The sequence below is a fragment of the Oryza sativa genome, chromosome 10 (genome assembly GCF_034140825.1).
Source record: "Oryza sativa Japonica Group chromosome 10, ASM3414082v1".
In the NCBI taxonomy this organism is placed as follows: domain Eukaryota; kingdom Viridiplantae; phylum Streptophyta; class Magnoliopsida; order Poales; family Poaceae; genus Oryza; species Oryza sativa.
The window spans coordinates 7,012,133-7,029,642 of NC_089044.1; the positions used below are offsets into that span (position 1 = coordinate 7,012,133).

The 17,510-nt window shown below is 42.0% G+C and overlaps 1 protein-coding gene and 1 long non-coding RNA gene across 2 annotated transcripts; both read left to right on the forward strand.

Annotated features, from left to right (window-relative positions):
• The first annotated feature begins 776 nt into the window (after positions 1-776).
• On the forward strand, positions 777-2,656 carry LOC107278478 (uncharacterized). Its single transcript, XR_001540425.3, has 2 exons — positions 777-1,235; positions 1,328-2,656. It is a non-coding gene; the product is annotated as an uncharacterized lncRNA (long non-coding RNA).
• Positions 2,657-4,745: 2,089 nt separating this feature from the next.
• LOC4348255 (uncharacterized) lies at positions 4,746-14,574 on the forward strand. Its single transcript, XM_015759370.3, has 6 exons — positions 4,746-5,300; positions 5,599-5,651; positions 6,936-6,973; positions 11,971-12,289; positions 12,528-12,838; positions 13,445-14,574. The coding sequence occupies exons 1-6, from the start codon at positions 4,937-4,939 to the stop codon at positions 14,052-14,054; spliced, it is 1,695 nt and encodes a 564-aa protein (XP_015614856.1). The 5' UTR covers positions 4,746-4,936; the 3' UTR covers positions 14,055-14,574.
• Positions 14,575-17,510: the final 2,936 nt, after the last annotated feature.

The following is a 17,510-nucleotide window of genomic DNA, read 5'->3' on the forward strand; positions in this document are numbered from 1 at the left end:
AAAAAAAATAATGGATATTACAACATAAAGATTGATAAAATAATAAAACTTACGGTGGTGTCGACCGGGAAATGGTTGCCTAAGATCTGGTGGCAAGAAAAAGACACCCAGAAGAATTGAGGAAACAGTTCTATGTCATCGGAGTGGATCACAGAAAACTGAAAATAAATCAATTAGTTACCATCGTCACCTTGGTGAGAAGCCGATGACAGATTCTGTTGTGGTAGTTGTGTATGACATTGTTGCATTGGTGTACAGCATTATCATTTGGGATTATGCGACGCCGAACAGATCGAGATGAAGGGGAGTAAATAGCAGCATATAGCTCTGCAACACCAACAAAAGCTGTACAAAATCAACAAAAAGGAAGTTGCTATAAAAGTCTGTCAATGTAGAATAATCTATCTTACTTTCTTCTCTCTTGCGAATCATATATAGTTGCCTTGCGTTTTTTACGTGACTCAGCAGCAACATATGGTTGTGGCCATGGCAAACCTAAGAACAATAGAATATAACATATGTATGTATATCTGGGAGTAACTTAGAGTGTGTGAGCATAACGCGGAGCAAGGGATGAGCATGTTAATTGAATTGAGCTTAATATGAACATATATATCTATATCTATACTAATATAAAAAGGAGAAGTTGCACCCCTCCAATCCTACAGACCAAATCATCCTAACTCATCTCATTCGTCCATTTGCCTGGTCATCTCATCTCATCCGTGCATCCCATCCCAACGCAATGACCCACAGTCCCACCTAAGCCGCACGATGACTCCACCGTATTCCTCCTCGCCCCCGCGCAATGACTCCCGCCGTGGCCTGCCCCCGATGGAGCCGACTCCGCCACGCACTCCACGGCTCCACGCGCGCTCCTCGCTACTCCTCGCTCCTCACCTCCCTGCCGCGATGCCGCCGCCGAACACCACCTCGGAGGAAAAAAGAAAAACTTTCCCAATCCTCCCACGCCGCGAACCCTAATGAATCGGAGGCGGAGGCGGCCACCACCTGGCCCTGCGCCGGCACGGCGGCGGCGATGACGGAGTCCTCCCCTTCTCCACGTGGACTGCCGCCACATCCTCGCTAGAGCCGCTGCCCACGCCGACATCTTCTTCTGCCGCCGCCGGAGCCTGCTTCTTCCCCACCGCCGCGGTTGGAGCTGACCTCGGCCCCATCCGCCGCTGTCGCCGCCGATGGGGCTGGTCGATCTCTCCTCTCTCTCAGCAGTGAAGGTACAAAATCAATTTATCCCCTTTCCTGAAGTCAATTTCTGAATGTGGAGTGCAAATAATGTGGATCTGTTTTGTCCCTTTTTGTTTCGTAGTTTCATCCTGATCCAGAACAGAAGCAAGACATCGAGTTACGAGCCGATCAATTTACATGCCTAGTGCCTCCCAGTCAATCTATTTTGAGGATTACTAGGGACAAAATGATCATTAATACTCCGGTCCAAGAGGGTGTTTGATGCAATGCTGGTTAGTCATTCTTATTCCCCAAGAAGATTTGTCTTTGCAAGTGGATTTCTTATGTGCACTCAATTTTTCTTGATGCTGAATTACCAACATTTGTTATGGGGTTTAGATATTTAGATGTCTAATATTTACATTGATATATATGCTGTGATTATTCTGACACTCACTTGATAGCTGTTTTTGTTTCAACGTGTGCATTTCTGTGATTTTCCCAAGCACCCTTTACTACCCCTTTCCCACCTCTATTTTCTTGAGCACGATCATCTTAATTGCAATTTAGGTCAATCTTCTGTTCTCTGCATCGCGGACGTTTTTTTTTCGCGAACGAGTTCTCTGCATCCTAATTCAATGGATGACACAGGGAGCTTCTTTGGTATAGACAGGGAGCATCAGTACTGTCTAATATTGCACCACTGTTGTCATTGAAGCAACATCAGTTTTATGTGTTTTAGTGCTTCAATCGATCTAAAGCAATACCTTGAAGTACATTTTGTATATTTTCTAATGCCTCTCCCCGGACATAATGGGATGAACTTCGTAAACATTTGCAGTAACAAGGTGAGCAAGCAGCTAACCATTTCATTAAAATTGCGATCTTTGTTGTTTGCATGGATATGAACTGAAGAATTGAGATCTTTGTTGTTTGCATGGATATGAATTGAGGAAGGATAATATTATACTCTTGGAGTTCCCAAAAGGTCGACAGTCCAATGGCCGATGAATGCATGCTTTGATGCTCTGCCTACTGAGTTAATAAGTTAATAAGGTGTAGTCTCCTGCTTAGTCTCCCTGTTCTTCGCCGAGTTCGTCGCCGTCCTTCGCCGGAGGAGAGGAGAGCTGGTGCCGGCGGAGGGAGGAGGGGAGCCAGCGCCGGCGGAGAGAAGAGGGGAGAGAGCCGGCGTGACCGTGAGGGAGGAGTAGTTGGGGGATTTGGGTAAAGTAGTATGGGTGGAGATTTATATTCTTCTCTCGATTTTAGGGTGGTTACTATAAAATTTGGATTTCTTTGTAAATTGATAAACACGTGAGGGCTGAAATGGAAAGTTACAAGGGTTGAAAGAAGAAGTAAGTCACTCGTGAGGCTATTTGCACTGTGGGAATAAAAAACTTGATCCAGATCTTCATCCTGTATGAAATAGAATGATGGTAAGCTGCACTGTGAGAGGCCTAAGTTTCCTGTATATACATTCTACTGTATCAACGATGGCTGTACTACATACCAGATCCCGTAAGAAAAGTAGCATATACTGGTTCAACAAGGGATTCAGTGTACTGGATATATACTTGTAAAAACAGTACATACTACTCCCTAACCGATCGATTTAATATATACTGCATACTTGAAAATTCAGTATATAATCCTTAACCGATCGATTTAATACACACTGGATACTTGAAAAATCAGTACATACTCTTTAACCGATCGATTTAGTATATACTGAAAACTTAAAAAATCATGTACGATGGATTAAGTATATACAGCTAGAGAAAAAGTAGTAAATACCTGAAGAAGAGCATACAAATTAAGTAGTACATACTTCTACGAGATAAAGTAGTATGTATTTCTACAAGAAAGAAAAAAAAGTAGTATATACTTCTACAAGATAAAAAAACATATACCATTCCCTAGCAAAAAATATTATATACTCCAATGGAACATATACTATTAAAAAGACACAAAGTCATACCCAAAGGATATTACCTCTTTTCAAAATAAACATATATTTTGAAATGTTATCACAAAGCTATGGATCTAGTTAACAAGGGTCCAAAACTACATGTTTGTATTGATTCAATCACTACGGGGCTGTTTAGATTTATGCTATTTTTAGTTATACCATTTTTTATAAAAATTATCAAAAAAAATTATCTACGCTTAATTTTTTTTTTCCAAATTTAGTAAATACATAACAAATTCTACTAGATATTTGGCAATATTGCCAACTTGCTAAAATTTTGGCATTGCCAGAATTTGGTAAGGTTTATTTTGGCTATAATCTGGATAGGCCCTACGTGTATAAACTGATTTGACACCTATTTTATGAAGAAAACTACAGCTTGGCATCACCGTCTTCTCCAAGCAATTCAACGTCTTCAAATTGGCAGAAGATAACACCATAAATAGTGTAGCTTGGCTGATAAATGCAACTAGATTACGACTCAGTTGCAAAAATGGAAAAAAACCAACGTTACTATAAAGCATCTTCTACGTATATATGGGTGAATAAAACTCACGATAAATAGGCGGCGATTCCGAGTCATCTACTAGAAGTTGAGATCCATCACCCACCTTCTCAACAATAACGACACCACAATAGATTTGGAGGATCACCTCTCCCACCCACGTTGTCTTTCTCCGCTAGCGGAGCCTCTAACTATTGAAACCACAACAGGCTCGGGGGAATATATTTGTTGCTATAGGGAGGTGGGTGGTGATGATATGTATGCCGGGAATAAATGCACTTTTTTTTTACGGAGGCTTCGGAGGGGGCCGAATGCAAAATTTTAGTTAGATTGGATAGTCATGTCGTAGTTCCATACCAAGTGAAAATAGTTTCGATTATAGGTGACAAGTTAAACTAATATTATGTACCTAGATACGTGGTTTATGATATTATGGATCTAAATAATAACGCGTTCTAAAGTTTAAGAACCAGCAGTCATGTATTTTACCTTTTAAAACTCCTCATTAGGATAACGCTGCAAATTATATTACCTCTAACTCTTTTTACCATAAGTTTATAGTTATATGATTGATTTATAATTTTCTAATAATTATACCAAACATTTATCGTTTTATAAAATTTTCTCTCGTATATATTCCGTGTAAAAGTGAGTCGATTTTAGCCACTACTAGGGGCCTGTTTAGATCCCATGGCAAAATTTTACATCCTGTCACATCGAATGTTTGGATATATGTATGAAGTATTAAATATAAACCAAAAAGATAACTAATTACATAGATTGTATGTAAATTACGAGACGAATCATTTAAACCTAATTGCGCCATGATTTGACAATGTAGTGCTACAGTAAACATTTGACAAATTTGCTAATAATGGATTAATTAGGCTTAATAAATTTGTCTCGCAGTTTACAGACGGATTCTGTAATTTATTTTATTTTTAGACTACGTTTAATACTTTAAATATGTGTATGTATATTCGATGTGACACGCTGAAACTTCACACCCAGATAAATACAGCCTACTAGACCAATAGCCATTAGCCAGTGCGTTAAACCCTCGCAGTCCCCCTCTCGCCGCTCCCCGTCTTATCCCCGCTCCGCTCCACCTGCGCCCCACACGCACAGAGCCACGCTACTCTCCCCACCCAGATTCCACCATTTCACGCCCCCGCCTCCACTTCGCCTTCGCCTCGCCGCGCCGCCGCCGTCTAGCCCTTCCGCGTAGGCCCAGGCGGCCGGGCCGGCGGGAAGCGGCGGCGAGCTCCTCCCCTCTGATGGCGCCGCAGCTGCAGGGCTGCTACGCGGTCTCGTCCTGGCCCCGGCTCCCGCGGCTGCCCCCGTGGCCCTGCGCCTCCCACGCGCAGCGGCGGCGGGTGCTGCGCCTCCTGCCGCCGCGGCGCCGCTGCGCCGGTGCGGTCCGGGTGGTCGCGGAGGCTGGCCCGGCCCTGGCAATAGACCGCGTCGCGGAGGAGGCGGACGTGCGGTTTCCGGGGGATGTGGAGGGGGTTCCGGGCCAGCAGCAGCAGCGGGAGGAGGAGGAGGATGCAGTGGATGAGAGGGAGAGGTTGAGGCGGATGCGGATCTCGAAGGCGAACAAGGGGAACACGCCGTGGAACAAGGGCAGGAAGCACACCCCAGGTAAGAGCTGTTGTTTTATCTCCCTGACCTTCTTTTGTGAGAAATGCTTGATTCAATTGTTGATGAGCTGAGAACGGACTAGTTGGAATCTGTATATTAGCCGCATGATGTCTTAAACGTCCTTCATGGCTGAGTATCTCAGGATTCACTATCGTAGAAAGAAAACTAAATAACTGCAAGGATGAAGACTCACAATGACACTCCTTTTCGAAAAAGAAAGAAAACTAAATAACTGCAAGGACAATGATTCACAACTGAAGAAATTATACTGGGTTATTGAATTCAATTTCGTATACAGAGACGCTGCAGAGGATTCGGGAGAGAACCAGGATTGCGATGCAGGATCCCAAGGTGAAGTCATGTAAGATTTTTATTGTTGTTATTTAGTAGTGTCATGCATTTACTGGATAGTTGACTTGCCTTAGAAATTGTGCAAAGTTCCATAGATCTAGGAGTCCTGATGATAATATTAAAAAAGAGTCTGCCTGAACAAGACTAGATTTCTATAAGCACATAGTATTAGCATCATATGATCAAATATGGGGACATAATTCCATCCGAAAGAAAGTTAGGTCTCTAGCTGTAAGTTTGCATCTCTCAGTGTTGTTGGCAGGGCCAAATTTTAGTGACTAATGTAGTCTACCATGTTATTTGTTAGATAAGCATAGCATCTCTACTCTTATCATCTTATGGTTGAGTTTATCTCACATTGTGGTGTAACAAGTGTTGCTGCTGGACTTGTGTATAGCTATTAGGCTTGTGGTGCAAAAGCACCACTAAATTTCTGATGGCTTAGTGGAATATATCATATCTGAAAGTTATAATTCCATCTGTTAAAATTTTCAAATGCTTTGGTTTTGCATTGCTATTGGTGATTTTATATAAATGCTGCCAAAACTGTACATGACTACCATACTTACACTTCAATATTATAGTAGTAACATTTCATTTCATCATGTTTATTACAATCAAGACGAAGGCAGTTTAAATTAGACTATTCATGTCCCCATCTCTTTCCGCCATCCGTTGTCCCATGTTTTACAACCATGCTAAGCGACTTATGTTGCATAAAATTAAGATACAATGCCACATTAAGGGCATGTGGTAATTAACATATCAGACCAACAGTTTAAGCACAATGGTTATTGTGCTGCAGTTATTTTTATAGTTCATGTGAAAAGTAGGAAATAGTCTCTTATTTGGTTTAGTTAATCAGAGCAAAGTTAGTTAGATTATATTTTATTATGAAGATTGCCATACCACAATTTGCATCATAGTTTTTTAATGTAAAAAGACAATCATTTCCAATTTCTTAAGAAAGTGTAGCTAGTTGAGTACCCAGACAGAATATATCGAAATGTGATCCACCCAATTGAGGTTATTATAAGCAACTTCAATCCCAAAAGTAACTTAAATATTCCAACTGCAAAGGATCACACCAAACTAGTTCCCAGTGGTGCAATGCATGAGTGCACCAGCAACAGTCCTGTGTTCAGTTTTGAACCATGCTTATCTATATGATTATTTGTTGGGATCGCTGTTATCATTTTTTTCATATCTATTATATTTGACTATAGTTCATATGATAAACTATTTAATCAATGGTGTAGCTTGCCTAAAGTGTTTTTTGTGCAGGTTAAGAAAAAGTTGATGCATCTGGGACATGCACAGAGGTAGGATACTATTTGCTCTTAAGTTATATGCGTGCATTTTAATTTGAAAAGCTATGATTACAGTTGAACTGAAGAAGGTATTTTATACACATCCACGTACAAATGTAAAGGATTCACTATTCTTCTCTAAGTATGACTGCATTACTTGGCACGTGTTCTACTTGGTAGCAACTCCCAGTGGTGAACCCAGCACTAGGTTTTAGGTATGGCTGATTTGCCAGCATAAACAAAGCAATTGTTATCAAATCAGACGATTAGTCATAAAGTCGGTTTAGGTGGGCAATGTGTTCGCAGATAGAGTGTTGGGCCTTGGGTTAGGTCGGCAGTGAAAACATGGATGGGCCTAGGCGGCTAGTCCATTATTGCTTTACGGGAAGGGATACTATAGCAACTGGGAGGTAAACCCTAGCCTCCACTTCCCCTAGCCAACATCAAGCAGAGAGGAGTGCACCAGGGGTGAGAGGAGCGTCACCAACCAACCTCCTCCTCCCCTGCTCTCAGCCTCTCCTCCAATGCTGGTGCTCTGATCTCCTCTGCTCTTCCATCTCCCTGGCTCCCACTTCTTCCAAATTGCTGGTGCTGCAAGCCTGGAACTAGCCTTTCCCCAAAACACCAATTCACCATGCTAATTGGCCTATTGTGTTTAGTACTTTAGGACTTATGTTATTGCTGGCTATTCCATATTCCATAGTTTCTATCATATATTGGGCTAGCACAGTTGTAAAGACTATATAGTCCATCCTCTGTTTTCGCACGACCAAATCATGGACTAGTTGTGTACTTGTCGACTCAGTAGCCAAGTCGGTGTAGGGGGTACCTCGACTCAACTTTACGACTTGACAACAATGAAACAAAGTGTATTACCCACAATCCACCACCATAAAAGCATCTGAAAATGAACATGTATTTGTATTACAAGCACATTACCACATGGAACTAATTGGGATGAACAACTGTAGTCTGTATGCAAACATGTGCTGAAGGCAGTATGTAGAAGAATTCCTCACTATTGAAGCTTTCACCACACTTCAACAGAAGTTAAACATTAATTACAATTGATAATTTGATATTTCCATTACCGTTATGCCTTGGCTACATTGTAATCAGACATAATCAAATTTATTTGACAGTTACTTATAGATCATGACCAACACATTTTTGAGATTCTTTAAAACTGTCTAGCCTTTGACGACTCTATTGGCAGCATATAACATGCAAAGAGAAAATAGAGCACATGTCAAATTGCACTAATGTGATGCATCCAGATAACTCACGTTAAATGCTAGGATCTCATTGGTGTAGACAACAATGAGGAATATACCCATCATGGCTTCACATGCACTCATGTATGGATCTGGCCTCCTGTCTCCGCTGGTCACTGCCGTACCAGTGCTAGCGCCACCTGCTACATTGCTTGCTTGTGATTCATTAACCAAAATCTGATGTGCCATTTTTACAGTCTGCTGATGAGTGTGTGTGTGCGTGTTTGGGGGGGGGGGGGTAGGTTAGAAACCAACTAAGAGCAAGTTTAATAAGAAAGGAAGTTTCTAGTTCCAATTATATCTACGTCATCTATTGATCACATAGTAGATAGCTGGTGCAATAGATGAGCTCTATTCTACAGCCACATTCTTTATTTTATTGATCAATTTAGGCCCACCATGACCTTGTTTCAGCTATCGATTGGGGAGGAGGAAGGTGGGGTCGACCAGGGGCGGGCCCAGGATTTTCAACTTGGGTATTCGAAATTGGAAGAGATAATTTTTTCCAACACAAAGTCTAATAGTTGTATAATATATAACGGTATAAGCATGACGTCGTAAAGTCATAGATTCATAGAATTGACCATAAATTAAATATGTTAAGCATATTTTAAAGTACAGTACTAAAGTATTAATTGACAAAACATGTCAGATTTATAAAGCATAGAAAATGGAAAAAATGATAAGAAATCTTACAATTTAGAGAGAAACTTTTCGTTTCTTGATATTTTGAAAATAAGTGACGATGTCTTTATCCTTCACTTTCCTCTTCATGTTTCAAACCTACAAAACAACACTATGGTCTTCTAATTTAAGTATTAACCATGCTAACTCTGCTAAATATGTGCACTGACTCTGCTACAAAGCTTCACAAATCAGTGAATCACAAGTTTCAAAGTTCAATTGTTCATCCATAAACCATGAACCATCCCTGTATGGCTGGATTCAAATCCTAAATAAAATGAACCATCCTGGATTCAACTAGGAACTATAAATCCGAAATTCCTAAATCCTATTCGAACCTAATTACCAAAATGTTCCTAACCAGTTTTACCTTCGTCTGGGTCCTGCCGTCTGGGCGTTTGGCGCGGTGGAGTGGTGGAGACGACAGAGGAGGCCGGAGCACAAGCGTGGCTGCGCGGGCACCTGGGCGCCACAGTCCACAGGGGCGGCGGCGCGTGGGCGCCATAGGGGATGGGCGGATGGCGCCCTTCGCGGCAAGCGGCAGCCCGGGGGCGCAGGCGTGGCCACTGGGTAGCCGTGAAGCTGCAGCAGCTTGGCAGCCAGCTGGGAACCACCGCCGTCGGGGTTGGGAGGCGATGCTGCGACCCCGATGCGCCTCCGCTAGTCCGCTGTCGCTGTGCCCGTGCGCCGTCAGGAGTCGGGAATCAGGGTCGGGAGGCCGCCAGGGAGAAGATCGATTGGGAAGGAGAGGTTAGGGTTTCATTATTCCCTTTTGCTGATATGGGCTATTGGGCCAATGGGCCGACCAGCCGAGGAGAGGACGGAGGTGGGATGGGATGGTGCTAAGTCGGGCTTCTCTGAAGAAACAAGTCTATTTTACATATTTTTTTCATATACATATGAAATATATATTACATATATGAATTTTTTTGTCAAAAATCTTGGGTATTCAACTGAATACCCATGAATCATGGTGGGCCCGCCCCTGGGGCGCAGGCGTGGCCACTGGGTAGCCGTGAAGCTGCAGCAGCTTGGCAGCCAGCTGGGCACCGCCGCCGTCGGGGTTGGGAGGCGATGCTGCGACCCCGACGCGCCTCCGCTAGTCCGCTGTCGCTGTGCCCGTGCGCCGTCGGGAGTCGGGAATCAGGGTCGGGAGGCCGCCAGGGAGAAGATCGATTGGGAAGGAGAGGTTAGGGTTTCATTATTCCCTTTTGCTGATATGGGCTATTGGGCCAATGGGCCGACCAGCCGAGGAGAGGACGGAGGTGGGATAGGATGGTGCTAAGTCGGGCCTCTCTGAAGAAACAAGTCTATTTTACATATTTTTTTCATATACATATGAAATATATATTACATATATGAATTTTTTTGTCAAAAATCTTGGGTATTCAACTGAATACCCATGAATCATGGTGGGCCCGCCCCTGGGGTCTACCCCTTCATCGTAGCTTAGCTTGTGCTGCAGTTCATGCTAATTTAGTCACCCAGTCCTATTCTCTTTCCTCTCCTCTCTCTTCCAGCTCACGCAAAAATCTGATGTGGCATTTGTATAGCTTGCTGATATAGTACTATTGTACCTGCTTTAACAGGTACCTTCTCCCACCGAATAACTCAGTTATACTCTTATCTTTTATTCGGCCTCCTAAACTTGGTGCTGGGTCCTGGAGGCTGCACCTCCTGCTTCTTGTTTGTAGTGTCGCCTCTGTGTAATTACTTTGGCCTGCAACTCAGCTCATATTCTAGAGCATAGCTCAGGTGGAGTTCTCCTTCATCTTACGCAACAGAATCCCACTCTCGAGGTCCATGCTGCATGGTGGAGGCCATTAATCCACTATGGAGGTGGTTCCCGCTTTCGGTGAGTAACTACCCTAGCCTGCCATAATGGGATGTCCACCCTTGGCAATGCCTTATAGTCTAGTTTTGATACTTTAGAGTTCCAGATAAACCTTGGTGGCCATAGAAGCTAATTTTACTCTTATGCAAGCTAAGGGAGGAAGCCTAAGTATTATTGTATGCTGGACATGCCTAGGTGGTTGACAGTGTTTTGGCGATTGGTATGGTTCTTTGGTGCATATTGGCATGTATTCATCCTTGGTGGAGAACCTACATTAGCATTCCAATAGGTTATTGAACGTGCACAGTGTTAAGTTAGAAACATATTACATGGGAACTGGATTGGTCTAAGATTTTTCATGGTGCATAAGGTCATGTATAGCACGACTCTTTGCCGGGCGCATGGATGAAGTTTATTTTTCTTTTTTTGCCACCATGGAGATTAGGGGCGATTCCCAAGGGTGTGTGTGTTGCTGCTTGAGCATGCATTGGATGCATCACCGTCCGGCCAAATGCATGGAAAGCAAACCTGAGGAGGCAGGCGCCTAAAGAATAGCTGCCTCTGTTCCAGATTAAGGCTCCTACGGAGAGATCTTTCTCTCATTAGGCAGCTACATAAATCTGTCCCATTTTACATGCCCTAAGGAGGTTTCGAAAGGTACCTCGCTAATATTGGCGTAACAGGAGCTAATATTGTGTTTTGTTATAGGAGGTACCAGGTTGCATTCAAATAGTGTTAATGCTACCTCCAGTACCTTATCAAGGACTGTAAAATCACTCGTTCTAAAATATTAAATGTGTGACCTACTCACCTTATAGATGATATGTATTCTTCGAAATGATCCAAAAGCAGCTCCACACGTGCATATTGGTCACACCAAAATCATATCAGATGAACCTTGGCATTTAGGTACTGGTCACTTTGCCATAAGGTACATAAAATTTAAAGGAGATATGCATCACTATGTGAATATTAATCATTATCTTAATACTCTAATGGGTTACCTTCAACCACATTCAGAGGTCTAGAGATATCCCTCCGATTATATGGGAGGGACAAATTTTGATCTCAACTGAGCTTTTAGTAAATCTGCTTGCTCATTATGGTTTGATTAACCCAAAACTTGTTGGTCCATTTGCGTATGTCAAGCTGTAAATGTGATAGCTCCAGGGGGTCATAGAACCAATCCTAATGATAGGTATTTCTTCTTAATATAGCGAAGAGACAAGAATAAAGATATCCATGGGAGTGAGGCGAGGATGGAACTTGCGTTTACAGAAATTAATGATCCAGGATGGTTGCTTTGTGGAGTGGAGAGACATGATAGCAGATGCTGCTAGGAAGGGCTTTGCTGGTGGAATATCCCTACAATGGAATTCATATAAAATCTTGACTGAGCAGATGCGGCAGGAGTGGTTGGAAAAAGTCCAGAAAAGAAGATCAATGCCTCGGCCAACAGGTAATCGACGAGCACCAAAATCTCCAGAGCAGCGGAGAAAAATTGCAGAAGCCATTGCTGCGAAGTGGCTAGATAAGGTAAAGAGAATAGCAATACCTTCCTCTTACATGTTTCTCATTTTCATTTGAATATTATACCCAAGCTCTGAACTGATCTTACACCATTCCTTGTAGCTTTGTTACATGGATTAAATAGTCTTAACTCCAATACTCCATATAGCTAGGAGTATATGGATCACACACCAGCAATCTATATGGAAATTGGCATAAAGGAGAAATATCTAGTTTTATGAGTGCCTTATCTGTTTTCTTGTAGGAATACCGTGAACGTGTATGCAGTGGAATTGCTAGCTACCATGGAACATCTTCTGGAACTAAAGTACCACGAAAGCCAAGATCTGCCAGAGAACCTGGTTCAAAGAGAGATACTGTGAAAAAGAAACCTATTCAATCCAGATCAGCTGGATTGGAGGATGCATGTGGAACGACTCCCACAGTTAAGAGAAAGAAAAGTGCAACTCCTTACAAAGATCCAATGGCTGGTGAAAAACTAGAGATGATAACAAAGATTCGAGCTCAAAGGGCAGCCCTAGAAATAGAAAAGAAAGAAGCTATTAAAAGGGCTAGGTATGTCTGCTTATTCCATAGTTCAATTGGGTGGGATCAACATTTTTCCACTACTGGTGATTTTTTGGCAACATATTTTTTTTTATATTGCAAATTTTCTCCTCGCGCTTACAAGTTCTTCTAACTGGATTGGATTGTTCTTAATAATTTTGTGAAATGTCAGTCAAAAGGCATATTTCCCTGAAAATTGATGCTTACTATTCTCACGTAAAAAGTTGTTCATACCAAGGGTATTTTCTTTTGTTTGTTCATCTTGTTCGATACATTGACTATTATAGTTTTGCAGATGAAAAACAGAGATGTACACGCATAATAAGTACTTATGGGAAAAAAAATTCAAAAGCTCTAATATGAACACCTAAATATCTTAAAACATGTAAAACTACAGATCATTATGACTTGAATATATTTTAGTGCACTATGCACTTGATTTCCTGTTTCAGTTATTTGGTACTGTTTGCTGAGCAGAAAAACTATACATGCTATCTGTACATCCAGGGATATGTTTTTTAAGAAATAATGCCTGAAGTTTGCACTTGTTGGGTTGCACTTAAAACATTTAATTCTGTCACTCAAGTGGCTTCTGATTATATTCCTTGTCATTAGGTCACTGATTGCAGAAGCTGAGAAGGCTGCAAATGCTCTGGAGACTGTTGCTTCCACAAGCCCTTTTGCTCAAGCATCACTTATAGAAGCTAGAAAGCTTGTTACAGAGGCTAGATTATCACTTCAACACGTTGATGATGAAGGGCCTGCAGATAGTGCTTCTGATGATGCATCACAAGACTCAGGTGCGTCTGATTTGCACAATCACGACATGGCAAATCAAAATGACGTGATCAAGCAAGAGAATAAACCAGTCAATGGGATGGAGCTTCCTCCAAGCAATGTTAATGGCAGAGATTTCTATTTTGACGTGTCGACTCTCACTGAAACAGATCACCTTAGAGATTATCAGAGAATAGAAAATTCTATGGAAAGAGCCTATCTGCTTCCTTCCGCTTCTTCAGCTATTCAAGACGTGAACGAAAATCACAGGATGAAAGATTTTAACGCACATCAATTAATGGTTAATGATGAATCAATAACAATTGACCAAATTGCATCTGAAGTAGCAGAAATTTATCCTGACGAGCCACAGGAGGATGACACGCTACCTGTGCAGAAGTCTAAAATGAGGTGGGTACGTGGGCGACTAGTTGAAGTGGAAGAATAAACAGTTACCAGAATTATATTGGTTGACTAAACTGTTCAAGATATCATTATCTTGCATTCCGCTTCTGCTTTGATTACTGTTGGTATGGACCAAAATGGGAAATGATTGCTGATCTTGGCACGTATTCATGGTGCATTCAACCATGGGAATTAGTCGGGAATACGCCATGACAGAGCCTATTATATTCTGAGGTGAGATGCTTGTAATTAGTAGTTGCCAACTTTAGATATTTTCCTCTTCTTGAATGTAGTCAGGTTAGCCAAACTGAAATCCTAAAATCACGGTGTGGTGGATGCATTTATCTTGTATTAGAACATTTTGTAGCTGTCAGATTGAGGTCCTACGGATAGCCCTAACACAGATTTCATTAAGTCAAATCATACGAGGTTGTCTTGTAAGATAAGTCAAATCATACGAGGTCGTCTTGTAAGATATTCTGTAGCTATCATTTTTTTTCTAGGTTATCTTGTACCTGAGTTCATTTGTGAACTTGTATCGAGAGAACTACTGTTTCTGGCTTTCTGCTTTGTGCCATCGGCAACACATCTACTCAATGTCTGTGCTAATTTGAGCCTAACTTAGGCCCTGTTTAATTCAGCTTAGCATTATTATAATCTGAATTATTAGAAGCAAGCTGAAATAAATAAACAGATAGCTTATTATGATAAGATTATTATAATCTATAAGCTATATTACTCTAATCTGGTAATCCACGTGCTTTTTTTTAAGGAGCTGTTTGGGAAACAGGGACTTACTTTAAGTCTCTATCACATCGGATGTTTGAATTAGTATTAAATATAGACTAATTACAAAACCCATTCCATATTCTTGGACTAATTCACGAGACGAATCTTTTGAGCCTAATTACGTTATGATTTGATAATGTGATGTTGCAGTAAACTTTTGATAATTATAGATTAATTAGGCTTAAAAAATTCGTCTCGCGGATTAGCTCTCATTTATGAAATTAGTTTTTTTATTAGTCTATGTTTAATACTCCAAATTAGCATCCAAACATCCAATGTGATAGGGACTAAACAGTTTTAGCCCCATCTAAACAACCTCCTAGATTATTGAGTGGCTAACAGCTAGCAAATAACTAATCTTAATCCAATTTATTGTAATCTGACTTAATAATCTATATTATAATAATTTTAAGCTGAAACAAATCGAGCCCGAGTTCTACAGTATCAACTCACGTATATGACATGCTCCTTCCACAACCAAAGAATCAAAGCCCGGCCTAAAGGAAGTAGATAAGCAAAATGTCTTGCTCTTATCGTTTCCCCTTCAGTTTAAGCAGCCGTGAAAATTTAAATTTTAAGACTTAATTTTAGAGTTATTTTGGTATTGTTGTATCATAGTTTATTTCTCATCATTTGCCTTTAAATCGTAAGGATATGTATACAAATTTTATTTACAAATTATTTATTAATCACTCATAAGCCGTTCAGCTTATAACAAGTATAATCTAAATGACAAGGCGGAAGTCTGTCCTGTTCCACTACACATCTACCATCACATCACATGGGGGAGGATGTATTTGGGGGGCTCGTTGGCACCAGAGGAGCTGGCTCGCCAGCATCGGAAGCGGCAGGCTCACCCTGGCACGGTGGCATCGACAGGTTGAGAACCTAGCGTAGGCTTTGTTTGATAAATGAGATAAGAAAATAATATCCTACTTTTCAAAGGGTAATATTGTATCATAATTATGTATTTTTCACACCTCATTTAATCCTAGCTATTTATCTATTTTCTTTTTTCAATTTCACCTCTCATAACCTATTTGCCAAACACATGCTTTTCCATGCGTTGCACTAAACGTAGATTACCATTTTTTTTCCTTGAAGAGTGGACTGAATTTTGAACAGATCGGTGGACTGAATTTTGAACAGATCGGTGGACTGTATTGAGTAACTATCTGGTTATCTATTGATATGGGTAGCGGTTATTCCGAAACCACGGTGAGAACTGACGCTACTGGAGAAACCATCTTTGGTCGGTCGGCCAAATTTCACAATAGTCAAAGTTCTATTAAAAACCGGGACTAAAAAAATATCTTTAGTCCTAGTTTAAAAGCTTAGGGGTACTTTTTGATCTTTAGTCCCGGTTGATGTTATTAACTTAGACTAAAGATCATTTTTAATTCCAATTAAAAAAGGGTAGGCAGTGTCAGACCCCTATATTTTCTTTAGTCTCGGTTGGTAACACCAACCGGGAAAAAAGATCGGCATACACGGAGATCGAGGCGTGCGCGCGGATCGGATCGAGATTCCTCCTCCCTCCCGGTTCTATCTCCTCCTCCTCTCCTCACTCATGCTATCTCTTCCTCTCCTTCTCCCCCTCCCCCCTTATCCCCACTTCTCCCACTTCTCTGCACGCGGCGGCGGCACGCGGTGGCGGCTAGCGGCCTCGCGGCGGTGGCTGCCGGATAGCGGAGGGCCGGGCGCGGCCGGCGGAAGGCGGCGGTCTGCGCGGCGGTATGGCCGCACGGTAGGTGGCGGCCTCGTGCGGCGGGGGCGCGCGGCGGAGGGCCGGGTGGCCGGCGCGGCGGCGGCTGGCGGCTGGCGGCCTCGCGGCGGCGAAGCGGCGGCCGGCGCGACAGGTGGCGGCCTCACGCGGCGGCGGCTGGCGCGGCAGTGGGCGGCACGGCGGCTGCTGGATTTGGGTTAATTTTTTTTGAGAATTTTTGATTCGGATCTGATATGTATTTGATTTGATTTGTGTGTGACGTGAATATGTGATGTATTTGTGATGAATTTCGTAGAACTTGTGATGTAATTTCTTTTTTAAGATTTTGTGATGTATTTAGAGATGATCGATTTGAGGATTTGGAGGAGATAATCGATTTGGGATTTCATGATTCGGGGATGGGGGATGAAGTGAAATCAATATATTAAAAACAATAAAAAAATAAAGGAGCAACCGTGGCCTACCCTGGCTCCATCTTTGGTCGCGGTTTGTGTTACCAATCGGGACTAAAAAGGCTTCATCTTTAGTCCAACCGGGACTTAAAATGGATTTTTACTCCCGGTTATTTCACCCGGGACTAAAAATAGCGATCTTTAATCCCGGATTAGTAGTCCCGGTTGGAAAACCGGGACTACAGGGGGTTACCAACCGGGAGTTAAAACGATTTCTCCACCAGTGTGAAGGACGGTAAAATATGTGTTCCTAATCACTCTATTGTGAGATAGCTCCTGCGCACATTCCTGAACTACTTATACCGTGTGATTTTCTCCACTATTATAAAAATTAAAGATATTTTTGCCAATCCTTTCGTACATCGCGCTGTGCTTGATACATAGTATTTTCTTCGCTATGTTTCTGCCGAATTTTTTCATCCATCACCTCCGTGATCGATTCGGTCTCATACCTAGGTCACACGAAGAGCTTCACTTGATATGCTCACAGTTCTAGTTTGCCCGATCTTTCGGTAAGTTGATGATAACTACG